General features: G+C 35.2%; 1 protein-coding gene across 3 annotated transcripts in view; it reads left to right on the top strand.

The window, feature by feature from the left end:
- The window catches only part of DYNC1I2 (dynein cytoplasmic 1 intermediate chain 2), a 28,225-nt gene that overhangs the window by 5,389 nt on the left and 7,910 nt on the right, over window positions 1-14,926 (top strand). For 2 of the 3 annotated variants that reach the window (XM_069861139.1, XM_069861138.1), the window contains 4 exons: window positions 1,444-1,534; window positions 5,553-5,612; window positions 6,788-6,903; window positions 14,798-14,887. In XM_069861139.1, the coding sequence (XP_069717240.1) occupies window positions 1,444-1,534; window positions 5,553-5,612; window positions 6,788-6,903; window positions 14,798-14,887 (357 nt within the window). The remainder of the gene's footprint in view (window positions 1-1,443; window positions 1,535-5,552; window positions 5,613-6,787; window positions 6,904-14,797; window positions 14,888-14,926) is intronic. The other variant, XM_069861140.1, reaches the window with a different exon arrangement.

Below are 14,926 nucleotides of genomic sequence, written 5' to 3'. Positions count from 1 at the left end.
GAAGCCTTCTGGCCGTGCTTGCTGGAGCTGGTTCCTACTTAGTAACAAGACAGGTTTCTGATGTCACCTCTTTGGTTAAGAAAGGGTGACATGAAAATTACATCATTTCTGATAGCGCACAAAAATAATGGAGTAATAGAAAGGCCTATGGGCGTGTCCTTTAGTATAAATTGTGGCAACATACACACCCTATTTATGTGGATATATGTATTAAGTGTGTATTTCTATGAATTCATGAGATGTAACGCTAGACCTATACAAGAGTTTCTCCTGGAGGACGAATGAATAAAGTGAAGTATTCACTGTGATTTTATATATTAAGGGTAGAATTTTTAACCAGAGTCACAGCTGTATTTGATATGGGATGGAAGCATTCTTCAAAATTTGCAATATACCTTTGATTTCAGGAAATTTTGTAGAAATATTGCAGATCTAAAGTCAGAATTTTCCCTTGCCTGGCCTCTGACAGACTGGATACCAGTTGGTGTACACAACTTATGTTCAGTTGGTTAAAGGTTCTTTTTAAAGGCTGCTAAGGAGTGAATGTGTTCTATGAATGTTTTACATTGCTGAAATATGAAGTACATGAGGATCTTCAACACACTTTGATTCTTAAGCATAAATCTGTTTATTAAATGATGAGTTTCACTCTTAAAAGTTGAGAGAAATGTCAAAAATAGCTTTGTGTTTGAATCAGATTGCATGATATCTTTCACTGTTATGTAACAGTTCCAGAAAACATGTTGCTTTTTAAACAGTAATCACAATCTTCATCTACATACTGATAATGAGCTAATTATTAAGAAAACATTTTAACATAACAGGATTAGGCTGTTTGTTAAGTAAAAAGAAAGAAAGCCTGAAAATCCCTTAAACCCCAACAACAGAAACTTTGTTGTAGTATACAAAGTTTGGGTTAGTTTGATTCAGACTAGAGCAAAAATAACAGTATGCTGGATGACAAAGCCACTTTTTGGGAGGTATGTTTCGATGATTATATATTTTGAAACAAAATTACCAGTTAAATACAGTCAGTGTCTAATTAAAGGAAAACTGGTATCAAAGCTGTATTACAGACTATCTTGCTTCTATGTTTAAGCAACATGATTTGGTGGAAATTACCCTTTGAAAATCAATGCCATCATTTGTCAGAAGTTCAGTTTAAAAATATTTTTTTCAATTCATTTTCACTTAAATGTCTTCCCCTCCGTGTCTCTTCATATGCTCCAGACACATAAATGCCAAACAATTGCATGAAAGTCCAGCATGAGTTGTTAACATGGTCTTTTCCCCTCTCTTTCTACTGTTCATTTTCATCCATGTATTTTTTGTTTTGCCATCACTTTTTTTTTAATACTTCATGTTAAATTAATTTGAAAACATCCTAAGCTGTGCAACCTCTGCGAGTAGTAACAGCGGATACCTGTCTGTTTCACTATTTAGTCCCTCCTCCTACCTCTCCATCTTCCAAATCTGTGAGTACGCCAAGTGAGGCTGGAAGCCAGGACTCTGGTGATGGCGCTGTTGGATCTAGGTATGTCACTTTCCTTGTCATATTCTTTTGCTTAATTATCATATTATGAACAATTAAGCTTTATAAGAGATCAAGGTTAATTACTTGATTATAATATAATAATATGAGGTTACAGTGTTACTGAATCTGTGAACAGTGACTGTTTTACACAAGCGCTTTACAGTAAAATTCGAAATGCAGCTACACTTCCTAATTTGAAATCACCAACATTAATGCAGAGTTGCTTACACTTGCAAGTTTAAAGTAAAACGAGTCTGAATGTCTTGTGGTAATGTTCTTGTAAGCATGAAGGTCTCAGGAAAATCAAAAACTCTGAAGTCCAACTTCTGGGCTTTACTCAGCTTCTTCTGTAGGAGATTGCGTATAGATTATAGGCAATTTCCTTTTTCCCCTCTATACTAGTTGGTCTAATAAGAGGTACTATATACAAATTTTGCCTTCTGATTTAATTTTTTTCCTTTTTCTGAACAGTATTTCTTGTTATTTCACTCTGCAGCAAACCCTGTAGCACAACTGTACCACTCACAATCTCTCTCATTTTGCCAAAACATAGCACCATGTTAATACAGCCATAGTTGGTTTTTTTCAGTTCCAGTACTTGCCACATCTATTTGACTTATTTTTTGTGCATGACAGTTCAAGATACGCTGCTTTAGAGAGTCGGGTAAATATTTCTGCTAAACTGTGAATTCAGAGTGGCAGCAAATGGGCGATAAGGTGGGAAATGCTACTTCTAAAAGGTATTTCTACTCTTTCCCATGCATAGTCTATGGATAAGAGCAGGATTTACCTGATTAGTTTTGGAAACTTATGTTTTGTCAGCAAATTAAATTAATGTACTTAAAATTTACTGAGTACATATTGTGGATGAAGTTTAGTAAAACTACAGTTACTAAAGCAGTTACCTGTTACTTTTGTGCTTTTATGAGTAGATCATTTGGAGAAAGAGTTAAAATTTAAACCACCTTGAAACACCTTCTAAAAAGACTGCAGTAACATCTTATATGTGTGTATTATGCGTGCATAACTATATCCACAACCTTAATCTGAAAATATTCAAGATCATAATGACCTGAAAAAAGGTTACAAGATGTCTATTTCTAAGTAGCACCCATTAAGTTAAAACAGAGAGTACATCAGGCAGCAGACAGAAACCCAAATGCTTTTTAACAGTGTCCCGTTGTGATCTTGCACATAGCTCATTCCCTGTGCAGTTGAAGTTCACTGGTCATATTAATAAAGAACAAACCTAATTTTTTCTTAACTGAGGAATAACAATATTTTAAATTACTTGATATCTGATTATTGCTTATAAAATTGCCATTTTATATTTAAATTCACTGTCTAAAAGCAAAACCAAAAATTATTTGATGATGCCTTTTTTAAAGCAAAATTCTTCTATTCATCCAGAATTTAAATTCGATATAAAACAACATGTATAGGCCACATATCTGTAACTGAATGCTGTGTTGTTTACAGAACTTATCTCCACCTCATAGGTGTATTGTGCTCTTTGTGCATTCCCAAACGTGGTAACATATAGTTTTATGCATTCATTTTTTATGAAGCCTTGAGAAAAGTCGTATCCTAAGCCTCTGCAACTTCACGAATTTGCAAAGTTTAAAACTAAATGTGTTTCTTTACTATCTCCCAGATGTTGAAGCATAAAAAGACAGTGGCCTTGAAGGCATGGAGGTATGAATGTACAGCTAAATTGCAGGCTGCGTAGAGTCACTGCTAAGAGTCTCCTTGCTTATTCTCCAACCACCAGCTAATATTCTTCCTCATCCCTCGTAAAAGTGTCTATATGCTAATATATCAGTACAATGCACAGCATCCCTGATGGACACATATACTTGAACCTGAAAGTTAATGGGAAAAGTGGAACTGTGTGATATCACTGGCTTTTCACAGGTGACTTTCATATCAGTGTGAGATGTGTTAGAAAGCCAGAGTTGTTCCACTATGCTTGAGATATTAGTGTATTTTTTCAGTTTGGCGGTTTTTTTGTCTGTGGCCATGGTCTCTGATCGTAATGCAATTATACTTTGTAAAGATATTCCCCTTTAGTAGTTTAGTGTTTTCACCTCTATGATGCTGAATCTTCTCAGCAACTTTAATTACTTAGTAATTAATAGAACAGTGTTCAGACTGTTCCTGCAGTTCCTTCCATCTGTCTTGCTTCATTTTCATCAGGAAGGAGTTTTGGTTCCCAGTTTCATACTGTTCTTTCTCTCTTCTCCTCAGTTAAGAGCATAAATTCAAGACTGGACATTAATACAGTTGATTTACTTTTAGGTTAGGTGGATGCTTCACAGAATTACTTTAAACACAGAAAATAATTTTTAGAGATACAGGAAGTGTTAGAAATATACCTGAATACAGAGAAGTTTGGGCATATGTGGAAGAACAGGCATTTCTGTCCACTGAAGCTTGTAGATGAATTCACTTAAGGCACAACAAACATCTGAAAAGCAAAAGGATTAGTATTTTATATCATTTTGTTACGTGTGTAATTGGTGAGTTTTATCTCAGAATGTTACTATTATTGTAGAAGTGTATATCTCTGTGAAGTATTTAACTATATAGCTTGTCCTGCTTGTTGACCTGAACTGTTTTAAAAAGCAGGCTGTTCTCAGTACCACTGAAGCAACTGTTGAAAGAAGGTCGGGAGGTGGGGTAGGGTTGGGCAAGAAAAATAGAAATCTAAAGAATAAGGATAGTCAAAGTAGTTAACTTTTTGGTAAAATGGTGTGTTTTCTGAAGCACAACAGGTATGGAAAGGTTTTAGAGGTATTAACTGCTATTGCATCCGTGCTTATGTAGAATGACTTGCTAAATATGAAGACAGTGAATTTCTATTTCTTTAATAAACTATAATTAATTATTATTCTGATGCATGCTTTCTACAAGAATGGGGTAGTGCATGACACATCTGTATTTATGAAGTTTTATGGCATCGCCTGTACATTTTTGAGATCAAATTTACCTTTAGATATCCTGTGCCTTGTTTATAAGAACATTACCATGTGTGGGATGGAAATGGAAAATTACCTTTTGTTGACTTATCATAGTAAAATATTAGTTGTTATTGTTTATCATAAAACATGATTTTAAAAAAATACAGTAGTATCTAAGAAATTCATAAAACCCATGCATGTTCAACTGTTAATCTCTCTTATAAGCTTATTTTATATTCTGCCTAATCCTGATAGCAGGCTAAAGGAAAATTTGTGAAGGCATGAAGGCTAAAAATGGAGGGAGAGGGAAGATTTATTTCACCCTTCATATTTCTTCTGATACAAAAGTGATTTGAAATGGAAATATTCTGCTAATTATTATGCAGGACTTTGAAATGTCTTGTTAATATAAAGCCCACTATTTCTAAGAGATTTAAATATCTTAAATGGAGTTGGCTCTAAATCAGATGACACTTATAAGCCCAAGGCAGTGCTTAACCCATAATTGCTGCAATGTCACATCTAGGAAACTCTAGCAGTTCTCTATCCCAGTGGAAATGCATTTTTGCCCCTCTACCAAAAAGCTTGTGTTGACTCATTTCCTTTACCAGTATGATAGTTTCTTCCACATTTACTGCTGTGGGCAAGATTGTGTTATGTTGACAAATCTGTCTTCATATGACATGAACAGATCTGAACCTATTTTTAAAGGAATTTGATGTTTTTCATGGCCTTTGTCAGCATTTGAGATATTTCATTTGCCTCTCATAAAGGCTATGTTTTTGTATGGATCTTCTAGCATTCATTCTTTAAAATAATTTCTTTTCTAAGAGCTCCAAATTCTGTGTTTGCTTTTTAACTTTTGTATTTACTGCATGTATTATTGCACTGAATGTTGACCAGATATCCCTTAACTGATGTTGCGTTGCTTTGTTTCTTGTGAACAATGAAATAACTATAAGCTTACTGTAACTCTAGCATTTCATAGTGTGTATTTGCTTCACTAATCTCTGGCCTTTTTTGCTAATGCTGCATGATTGCTCAACCTGGGGTATCAGGACGCTGCATTGGGATACTGATCCATCAGTTCTTCAGCTCCACTCTGATTCCGATCTGGGGTATTGCATAGCTTTCTTATATTCCCCTCTTGCGTGTACTTATGGATAATAAGAGCTTATCTTTTCTTTAAGACTTCAGGTTGTTGTTAAAAGATTGTTGTGTAAATAACAGAAATTCTCTGTCCCTAGACTTAGTGCAATTTGCTTGCAACGGGAAATTTTTGTATTATTTTATATACCTAAGATGCTTATTTCTAATAACAAAACTTATTTTTCATGTTTTTCTTTGGCTAAACGTAAGCTTTAAAAAATCATTTCTTTAAAATAAAAGCCTTAGAATAATTTTAAAAATAATGACTCCTATCTTTTCTTATAAATATGTTTATAAAAGCTGTAATTCATTAGAAACACTTACTAAACCTCATAGTGTGCTATAAGAATTATGATTCTGCCCACCTAAACCTTTCAAAAGGGGTTATTCTTTTTCTTCTACTTTTGTCTTGGGTGGATAATAAGAAACTGAACTTGATAGAAGTAATGCAGTCAATGCAGTATTAATATAACGCATACTGAAATTATCTTTTATAGGAAGGCACAATGACTGAATTAGTGTTGTGTGTTTTTTTGGAAGTTTGTTACGCATTGTAGTTTGATACTAGCTGTGACTGTGTTTATGCAGTCTTCCATAAGCTACAGTCAGGAAGCTCAGAGTTTTTCAGTGTGGTATTCTGGATAAATCACTTGTTGGTGGGAGTTCCAGATTAGACTTGCAGTTCTGCATTCAAAATAGTATCTTAGAAGTAGACAAAAGTAGGCAGCAAAATTAAATAACTAGAAAATGCTTTTTCTGTCAGAATAACTAAGACAAATTTTAAGCTTTAACATCCTAGAACCATTTCTGTACAAACATGACTCATGAGCAGATCTCTTCCTCTGAAAATAGGGATGTGTCATGTGTGGCAGTACCCTAGTCAACCACAAAGAACAAATTTTTGAAATTGTCCTGTAGGATATATATATATTTTTTTTCCACATCTTTGTCACAGATTTCTAAATACCTGCTGATTTTAAATAATAATGATAAATTAAGTCATAATCACATGACTCGAGTTAGGTTTCTACTAGACTTAAGCTTGACTAAGCAGTGCTGTGGCATGGTGACTGGGTATTATTCTAGGCAAAATGTGAAGTAATTAATAAATCTAAATATCTTTTCTGATTTCTCTGTTATTTAGACGTGGACCTGTTAAACTTGGAATGGCCAAAATTACACAAGTTGACTTTCCTCCTCGAGAAATTGTTACTTACACAAAGGAGACACAAACACCTGTTATGACTCAGCCAAAAGAAGGTGAATGGCGAACTTGCTAATACTTAAGTTATTTTTCTTTTATTTTGTCATGACAATGGTGACTGACTGAAGTGGAACCTGCACTTGTGATCTTGAAATTTAATACAGTAGAATGAAGGTTGATCTGTGAGGTAAACTATATTATTAAATTATTTTTTTTATATATATAAATTATATATTTTTTATATATATTATATATAGGTCTTGCTTAAGAGTGTTACTGTCATTTTGCATCTAAACTGTTGTTGAACATTACTCTTACCACTAATACATGGTATCTTCTCACTCAGTGGGTGTTCAGATTGAACATAGAGTTGCTTAATTAACTGATAAATAAAAGTGGCCTATATCTTGCATTTATGACATTTTAGAATTCGCACACAACCTTCTTGAAGGCTCTGTATCCTTACAAAAACCTAATGATTAAACTCCTAAACTTTTTAAGCATTCAAATTTTTATACCTGGAGCTTATACACTGAGTTTTAAAATAAGGAACTAATTTCTTAACCCATGCAGTTTCTGTTCCCTGCAATTGAATACATGCTTTCTTTCAGACATGACTTGTTTGCTTTTAAGAAAATAATTATTTCCGAAGAAAACATAGTTAGCTAATAAACTTGCTTTTCAATATTGAAACACTTGAATGTAACTGCAAATGAAGACGCTAATTTTGACCTAGTTTGCATGTAGTTCCACAACAAAACCTTAGCTGTTTAAGATGACTGACTTTGAGTACGTGTCTCTGCTAGCAATTTTAGGACCTAATTCTGTCTTCATAATTTTGCATTTGCCTGCTCTGTGGTATGAGAACTTTGGGGTGTTTCTGTAGGAGGTGAAAGCACTTTTAAAAACATGAATACTCAACTGAAATCCTATGCTGGTGTTTCCAGAAATTGTATGATTTACCTGCAAGTGTAACAGAGATGATTGTAGAGTGTAAAGTGTAATAGTGATGCAGAATTGTTGTTGTTGCTCCAGTCTACATCAATATGCTGTTCTTGTCTGGAGTGTTTCTTGAAGTCACTTTGGCAAGTTTAACTCTATGCAAACAATACTGTGAATGAGTTTAAGTAGGGGAGACACAGGAGGGAAAAGGAAGGAAGTAAATTGCAGCAGTACTTTCTGTTGAGAAGTTTCTTCCCTTCTTATTTCTGTGTATCAAGTATAAGGATTTGGTGTGTCTTTAGAACAGAAAAAACAACTTTCAAACTTCGTTATTCAAAATAATAGAGGATATGCTTTTTCTCTAACTGTTTCATTTCTTCATTTTATCTGCATCCCTGCACAGACTGGCATTTTGGATTTTCCTACTGAAGTGTATTCTGTGCCCTTACCTTTTGCTTTCTCTTTTTTACCTCCTGTCCATCATGTTCATGGAATCTGAAGACTTTGTTCATAGTTTGTGCACCTGAAGAGTTTTTCTTCTGCTGCTGCTGCTGTCAGTAGAAATTGACTGGGATTAGTTTCACACTGATCTTAGTTTCACACTGAATGGATAAGTTGTAGTTGAGGTTTACTGCAATGGAGCTGGAAAGATGGGTCTTCTGCATTCCTGCGTTTACCAGCAAGCTTTCTCAATGCAGATGTTGTCTCCTTATCCATTCCACCTTAAAAATAATACCGATGTCTTGAGTGCTGTAATCATTATTTTGTGTATTTGTACTCCACAAAAGTCACTAATAGATGCTATTTCATCATTTCATCATTGAGGATCTTTAAGGTCTGTCTTGTGTCTACATTTGTTCATTATTGAGCTCTGTGTTCACAACTTATGGTAATGTTGAGGTAGGACATGATTTAAAAAAAAAAATCGTACTACCTCTACAAAAAGTGACTAGGTGAGAGATTTGATTTGGGAAGAAGTCTTTAAAAACAATTGACAAAGGCAATATGCTGCATTTCCAAAGTACAATTAGGAAAAAGAAAATTTGATAGAATGTGTTTAATTGATTCTTGTTTCTTCTCACAATCTGAGTTTTTTTAATTTATTTTACTTAGTATACTGTAAACTAAAGGTAGTCTTATGAAGTACGCTTCAAAGTTGAATTTACAACTTGCAGCTGAATTTACAGGTTACATCTCAGCTAGATTAGCTCCAGTGTTCACACTTTCTTGTAAAATGAGGTGGACTGAACCTTTCTTAATCGTATCTCTTAATTCTTAATCATTTCTTGTCTTTATATTTTTATATATATATATTCTTTATATATATATTTCTTTTTATATATATTTCTATATTTATATATCTATTTATATATATATTTCTTTATATTTTAAAAAGCTGTCAGAGCTGTGCTTTTGAAGAAAAGAAAATAGAAGCAGTTTTATTGGATATGCTGTGCAGTCATTCTACAGGTTTAGATCCGCTTGTGCTGAAGGTTGTATTGTGCTAACACTGATTTTGAAGAAAAAACCAAGCACATAAACAAAAACAACCAAAAAGATCACCAAAGTAAAAACTTAGTTCCACTTCTGTGTGCCGCAATGGTTATGTAGTTATAATGTAACATGAAATGGGAAACACTCTCTTAGAAATCAGTTTCACTCTGTCATTAGAGATTGAGTTACTTTTAGTGCACAAAGTATTTTGCCACGGGAAGCCATTCACTGTAGTCTGAACAGTATGGAATATTAAATTTCTCCATTTGAACTTAATAAACATGTTTTATAGTTCTTATAAGATGATGTCCACGTCCAAAGTAGATTTAGAAGGTAAATTGTAATGCTTGTTTTATAAATTCTCTGTATCGTGGGTGCAACCCACAACTGCTCTTTCCTCAAGGTCCCATGTATACAAGTGACTAAGGATATGGAAGAAGAGAAGCACAGTAAGAAATGGTGTTTGGATGGTGGTCTTGGCACTCTCAAACTTCTTGCTTTGATACTGACATGTGTCTGTCTTCAGTACTTCTTTTTTCCAATTTTGTTTTTTTTTTCTTCCAGGATTTTCAATAGCATTGGTCTTCTAACACTACTGTTTCTGTAGCAGCTCTATGTACTATGTAAAAGAAATTAAATAGTGAAATGGTTCATTGTTTCAAGGAATATAGCAGAGACAATACACCCTTTTCTTTCTCTTGTTCTCTTGGCATGTCCTGTTCCTGGTTTTTGTCAGTCTGTGGCACAGAAGCATGTCCATCTTATTTATTTAGGGACCAAATAATTTATTTTGACTTGAAGTATTGTGCCATACTTAGTGCTTATCCCCCTTATTTCATAACTAATAAGTGTCTAAGTCTCTGCACCATTACTACACTTTAACTTTTGTCACAATCGTAACAGGAACGTCTTGTCTTTAGGCTGCTCCATTGCCCCGCATCCTTGTTCTGCCATCCCCATTTCTACTATCTAAATCCATTTCTCGCTTCCCACGATGCTGTGTGTAGCACTGCTGCCTGCTTCACTCGTCCAGTATTGGTGGACATGCTTCTTTAGTTAGTGGTCAATCCAACCTGTTTGGCATGCTCTATCAGACAGCAGATTTTCGGATCTGATTGCTGAAAATACATTTGAAATTGTGTTCCCTTCACACACTCATTTCTTTCTAGCAGGCAGCAGAAGCAGTTTCAGCAAGAGATGCAATTTGTGTGTGAACTCTGGTATATGTCTTAATGTGCTGCAGGTTCTGTGTTGGCCACCCCGCAGAATACTGTAATCGTTATTGCTGAATTTTTTTTTTTCCGACTTGTAGAGATCTGTGTAGCAAGAACTACTACGCTGTTCAATCTCTTCCTTTCTGATTTGCTAACACATTTTTCAAATTTACATGCAAAGAAATTCAGCACCAATACACCCAATAAAGATGTGTTAGGTCCTTGAAGTAGTTAATCCAAAGACAGATAAACACATAGGGGAATATGATTCTGCTCATCTGTCACAACTAGGGCTTTTCCTGGGCTAACTTATTGAGAGCTGCTGTACAATATTGTGCATGTGCAATCACCACTAGCTATAGACAGTATTACTGCATTAGCTCTACTCTTTGAGATGTTATTATCTGGTGAATTCCTCAAGACACAAATGAAAATACGAAGCTTTTTCGTCCTGTAAGTTCTAACTTAAGGAGAGTGATAACAATTTGGTATATAGGATTGGCTTCTTGGATGCTATTGCAATGAATATAGCATCTTTACATTTTACTATTGTAAAAAGAAATAGTGGACCTTTATATAGTCATGTATTATCCCGTACATGTCTTAAATATACAGTGAAATATAGATGGGGAAAACTTGATATGAAGACATTCAGCTTAACAAAAGCCGCCCGTTTCACAGATGATTTAACTTAGATTAACCTACTCTGCAGCAACAGATTACTTAGACAACAGGAACTTCACTCTATAGTGTTATTGCTAGGTGCAGCCTCATTTACAGCACTACTTTTCTTTCTGTCTTGCCAAAATAGGTCACAATTTTGATGTTAACTCAAAGTAAAAATTCAGTGGTTCATTAAGCCACTGTTTTTAGTATTGTCTGGCAAGAAATTTGTCGCTATTAAAGTAGCTGCTGGTTTTATGCCATCTTTACTGCTCAGTTTGTAACATTAGGTCCCCTGTTCCTCTGTCAGAAATAACGTGAAGTTAATCCCATAGCAAGCTATAATGAGTAGTCATCAATATATTGATGTGACAGAGTCCCATTTTCTGTATTCATGATTCTACAACTTTTCTGAGTCTTAACAGCCTTTTTTTTAAATGCAAAATTGTACTGAATGTATACTGACCATGGAAGTGGTGTAAAATGCCAGTAGGTGCAGTCAATAATGAATAAAGAGTGTGAAGTTAGACAGTGCCTTTAAGGTTTCCAAATTTATGTAGCTGACTGTAAATAAATGCAGTACAGCACTGTGTCACAGGTTCTTGACTGAACTAGATGTGGAACTTTTTCAGAAATAGTACATCCAATCTTTCAGTGTTTACTGGGAAATATATTATTTTTATGACAGTTCCTTGCATATTGTTAAATAATTTTAAGATAAAGGAGAGACAAGAGGAGTAATTAAAACAAAAATAGTCATATCTCGTTTGTTGTCCAACAGCTTCACGGTGCCTTTTTAGACTGTAAACTTCTCTTGGAAAGTATCCTGGTTTCAGATAACAAGCCATCCTAGTCGCAATAATGAGGACAAAATCTTGGGGGGGGGGGGGATGTTGTGAGGTTGGTTGGGGTTTTTTTTCTGCCAGATCTCTTAATGAGAAAGTTTGCATATGACTTTTTAAAGAGAAGGTTTTAGATTTATGTAGTCACAGATAAATCACAGTGAGATGACATGTTCAATTTCAAGTCTGATACTTCGAGAATATTTAAATAAGTGCTGTATCCTGCATTTAAATTCAGTAATATCAGCTGGCTGTATGCAGTGAAAGTGCTATGAAGGAATTTAGATCTCTGTATAATATATGCCATTTATGTTTCAAACATTAAAAGGCAGGAGCAATCAACTATTTGATCCTTTGAATAAAATATGTAGATTAGAAGGTCACTTAGCACTAAGGGGTTGACCATCTGCGTTTGACAAGAATTTGACTCCTGTCACTGAAAATGGTACTTAGAATCAGTGTAGTATGACTAATGGGGGGTTGGGCTGAAATTTCCAATTTGGGACTTTCAAAGCTAGAATAATGTATCCAGGGTGACCCAAAACCAAATTTCTGAATTTGAAGGCATCATTTAAGTCTGCAAGATTGATTGGCAGGGTGAACATGATGGGGGGGTTTATCCAAGTGGCTCAAACATGAGTATGTTGTCCTGTATTTGTTGTTCCCGAAGTCATGTGTATTAAATGGTATTACATTTTTTAATTAATCGGTGTTTGCATCTATAGTGATTTGCCATTAAGAATTCCGTTCTTTAGAATTACTACAAGTTAGACAGTTTTCAGATTACTAGTCTGCTGTACATGCGAATCCATCTAAAAAGGAGCAGTATCGTTCTGTTTCTCTGCGTGATTATTTTGCCCAAAAAAGCTTCCATTTTTTTTTAAGTAGCACAAAAGCTGTAATTGGCATGCTTTGTAAGGAAGTGTCAATGTGCAAGAGAGTGGAGATCACTAAGAATTCTTTTACGTGTTCTTTCCCCTTTGCACCACCGCCTCCTCAGCAGGGTCACTGAGATCACTAGCTTTTCTTGAAATGGCCATTTTCACTGGCAGGTGCATTATACCCTGTATTTTCAGATTGTTTTTCCATTCTGAATGTTTGGCAGGTTGATTGCTCTGGCTGCATTGACAGAGAAAGGGCTGACAAATGCGGTTGGGCTGGCTGAAAAGACAGTGATTACTGTTTTCCTTTGTGGCTGATTGAGGCCCTTGAAAGGAAAGATTTTAACCTTCACCATTTGGTTCAAAAGTATGAGCATATATTGAAATCATTCATGCCATTTATCCTAGTTCTGTAAACTTGTCAGAACATAAAAATCGCTCAATTTCAAGTAATGTAGGATTGGCATACGTCATTATCATTTTGATTAAGTTGGAGTTTGTATTATTGTGTGCATTATACAGTGTCATTTAAAGCTTTCTTTCCTACAGGTACAGTTATATTTTTATTGCCTATACTATGGAGTTAGAAAGATTTTCAGACCTCTTTAAACCTATCACTATGTGTGTGGTTTGGCAGCTGGTATGGCCTACAAGCTGTATTTTGTTTGCAGGGTAAAGGCTTGTCTGTAGACCTCCTGGAGTGCTGGTAATTGCACAGGCTTGCCATTGGGGAAAGACATGATTGGAAGCAGTCAGGCAGAAAAATGTTGTGCCATCCCATTGCCACCTCATAGCAGAGAGACAAACCTAGCAGTACCATCTGGTTGTTGCTATCTAGTCAGCTGGCCTGGCTGCTGGGACCATGGCTTGGCAGCTGGTTCCCATCCCCTGACCATGCTTTTTTTTTTTTCTTTCTTTTTTTTTTTTTTGTGTGTGTGCGTGCATGTGGATATTTTTTTTTTTTTTTTTTGTTAGATAACTTTGAACATGGGTCGGGGAGATGGCTGCAACAAACAAGCCTGGTCGTTGTTGAATACTGTCTCATTACTTGTGATGAGGCGTGCAGCAGACTCCTGCTGCCAGTCCTTTATAGACAGATAACATAGCTGTTTAACCAATAAAAATAGTCTTTTCAGAAGCTTATTCTAGACAGTGGATGAAGAAAAGCCAGGAAATGCATATTCCACAACACTAATTTCAAGATATTTTCTGGTTTACAGTATTCAAAGTATAAAATGTAAAAATGCAGAAAGTGCTGGAAACCTTGTCAGTATTCCTGAACATTAACATTTTATGTTATTCATTGCAATTAGGGAAAACACATTTTGCTGTAAAGTTCTCATTGCCAAACATGATACAGATAATGAGACTTGCATTTAGAATGACAGAAAAAATGTAATGTCTCTGCTATTATCTTTAGCAAAATTTGCCTCTCAGAATAGCAACCTGAAAGCTAATGTAAGCCATCTTCGTGCCATGTGAAGACCCATTAGACTCTGATGGTTTCAGATCACGAGTAAGCAGCTGCTCTGTAGACTATTTTAGACGTTTGATTTTTCTTTATTCTCAGCATTAATATGTCAGTATGTTACGTGGAACATGCATCCGCCATATGGTTTTGTGTGGAAATATAAATTCTTTCAAGAGAGATTTCCACTTCGGATTCTTAACAATTTCTTAGGCATCGTATTTCAGTTTATACAACTACGTAATTTAATGCAACTAAAATCTAGGTGTAGGCAGAGTTCCAATTATCTTTTGGTATGAGATAACGTTATCCTGGGGACTGCCTTTACAAGTATAACCATTTTGAGCTAAATTATACCATTTTGCATAGCTTATTTGAGATTCATATGGAATGTTACTGTTCCTCTTTGAAAATATTGACAGTCTCACCGTAATGTTTCTCCTCAGATGAGGAAGATGAAGATGATGTGGTTGCACCAAAACCTTTAGTTGAACCTGAGGAAGAAAAAACATTAAAAAAAGAGGAGGAGGAGGAAGGTACAGTTCACCTGAATGTTCTGAGCATGCCTTAAAGAA

Source organism: Phaenicophaeus curvirostris, chromosome 7, assembly GCF_032191515.1.
Source record: "Phaenicophaeus curvirostris isolate KB17595 chromosome 7, BPBGC_Pcur_1.0, whole genome shotgun sequence".
Classification (NCBI taxonomy): Eukaryota; Metazoa; Chordata; class Aves; order Cuculiformes; family Cuculidae; genus Phaenicophaeus; species Phaenicophaeus curvirostris.
Note: the sequence above shows the minus strand (reverse complement) of the source record. Positions and strands in the feature narration are given on the sequence as shown.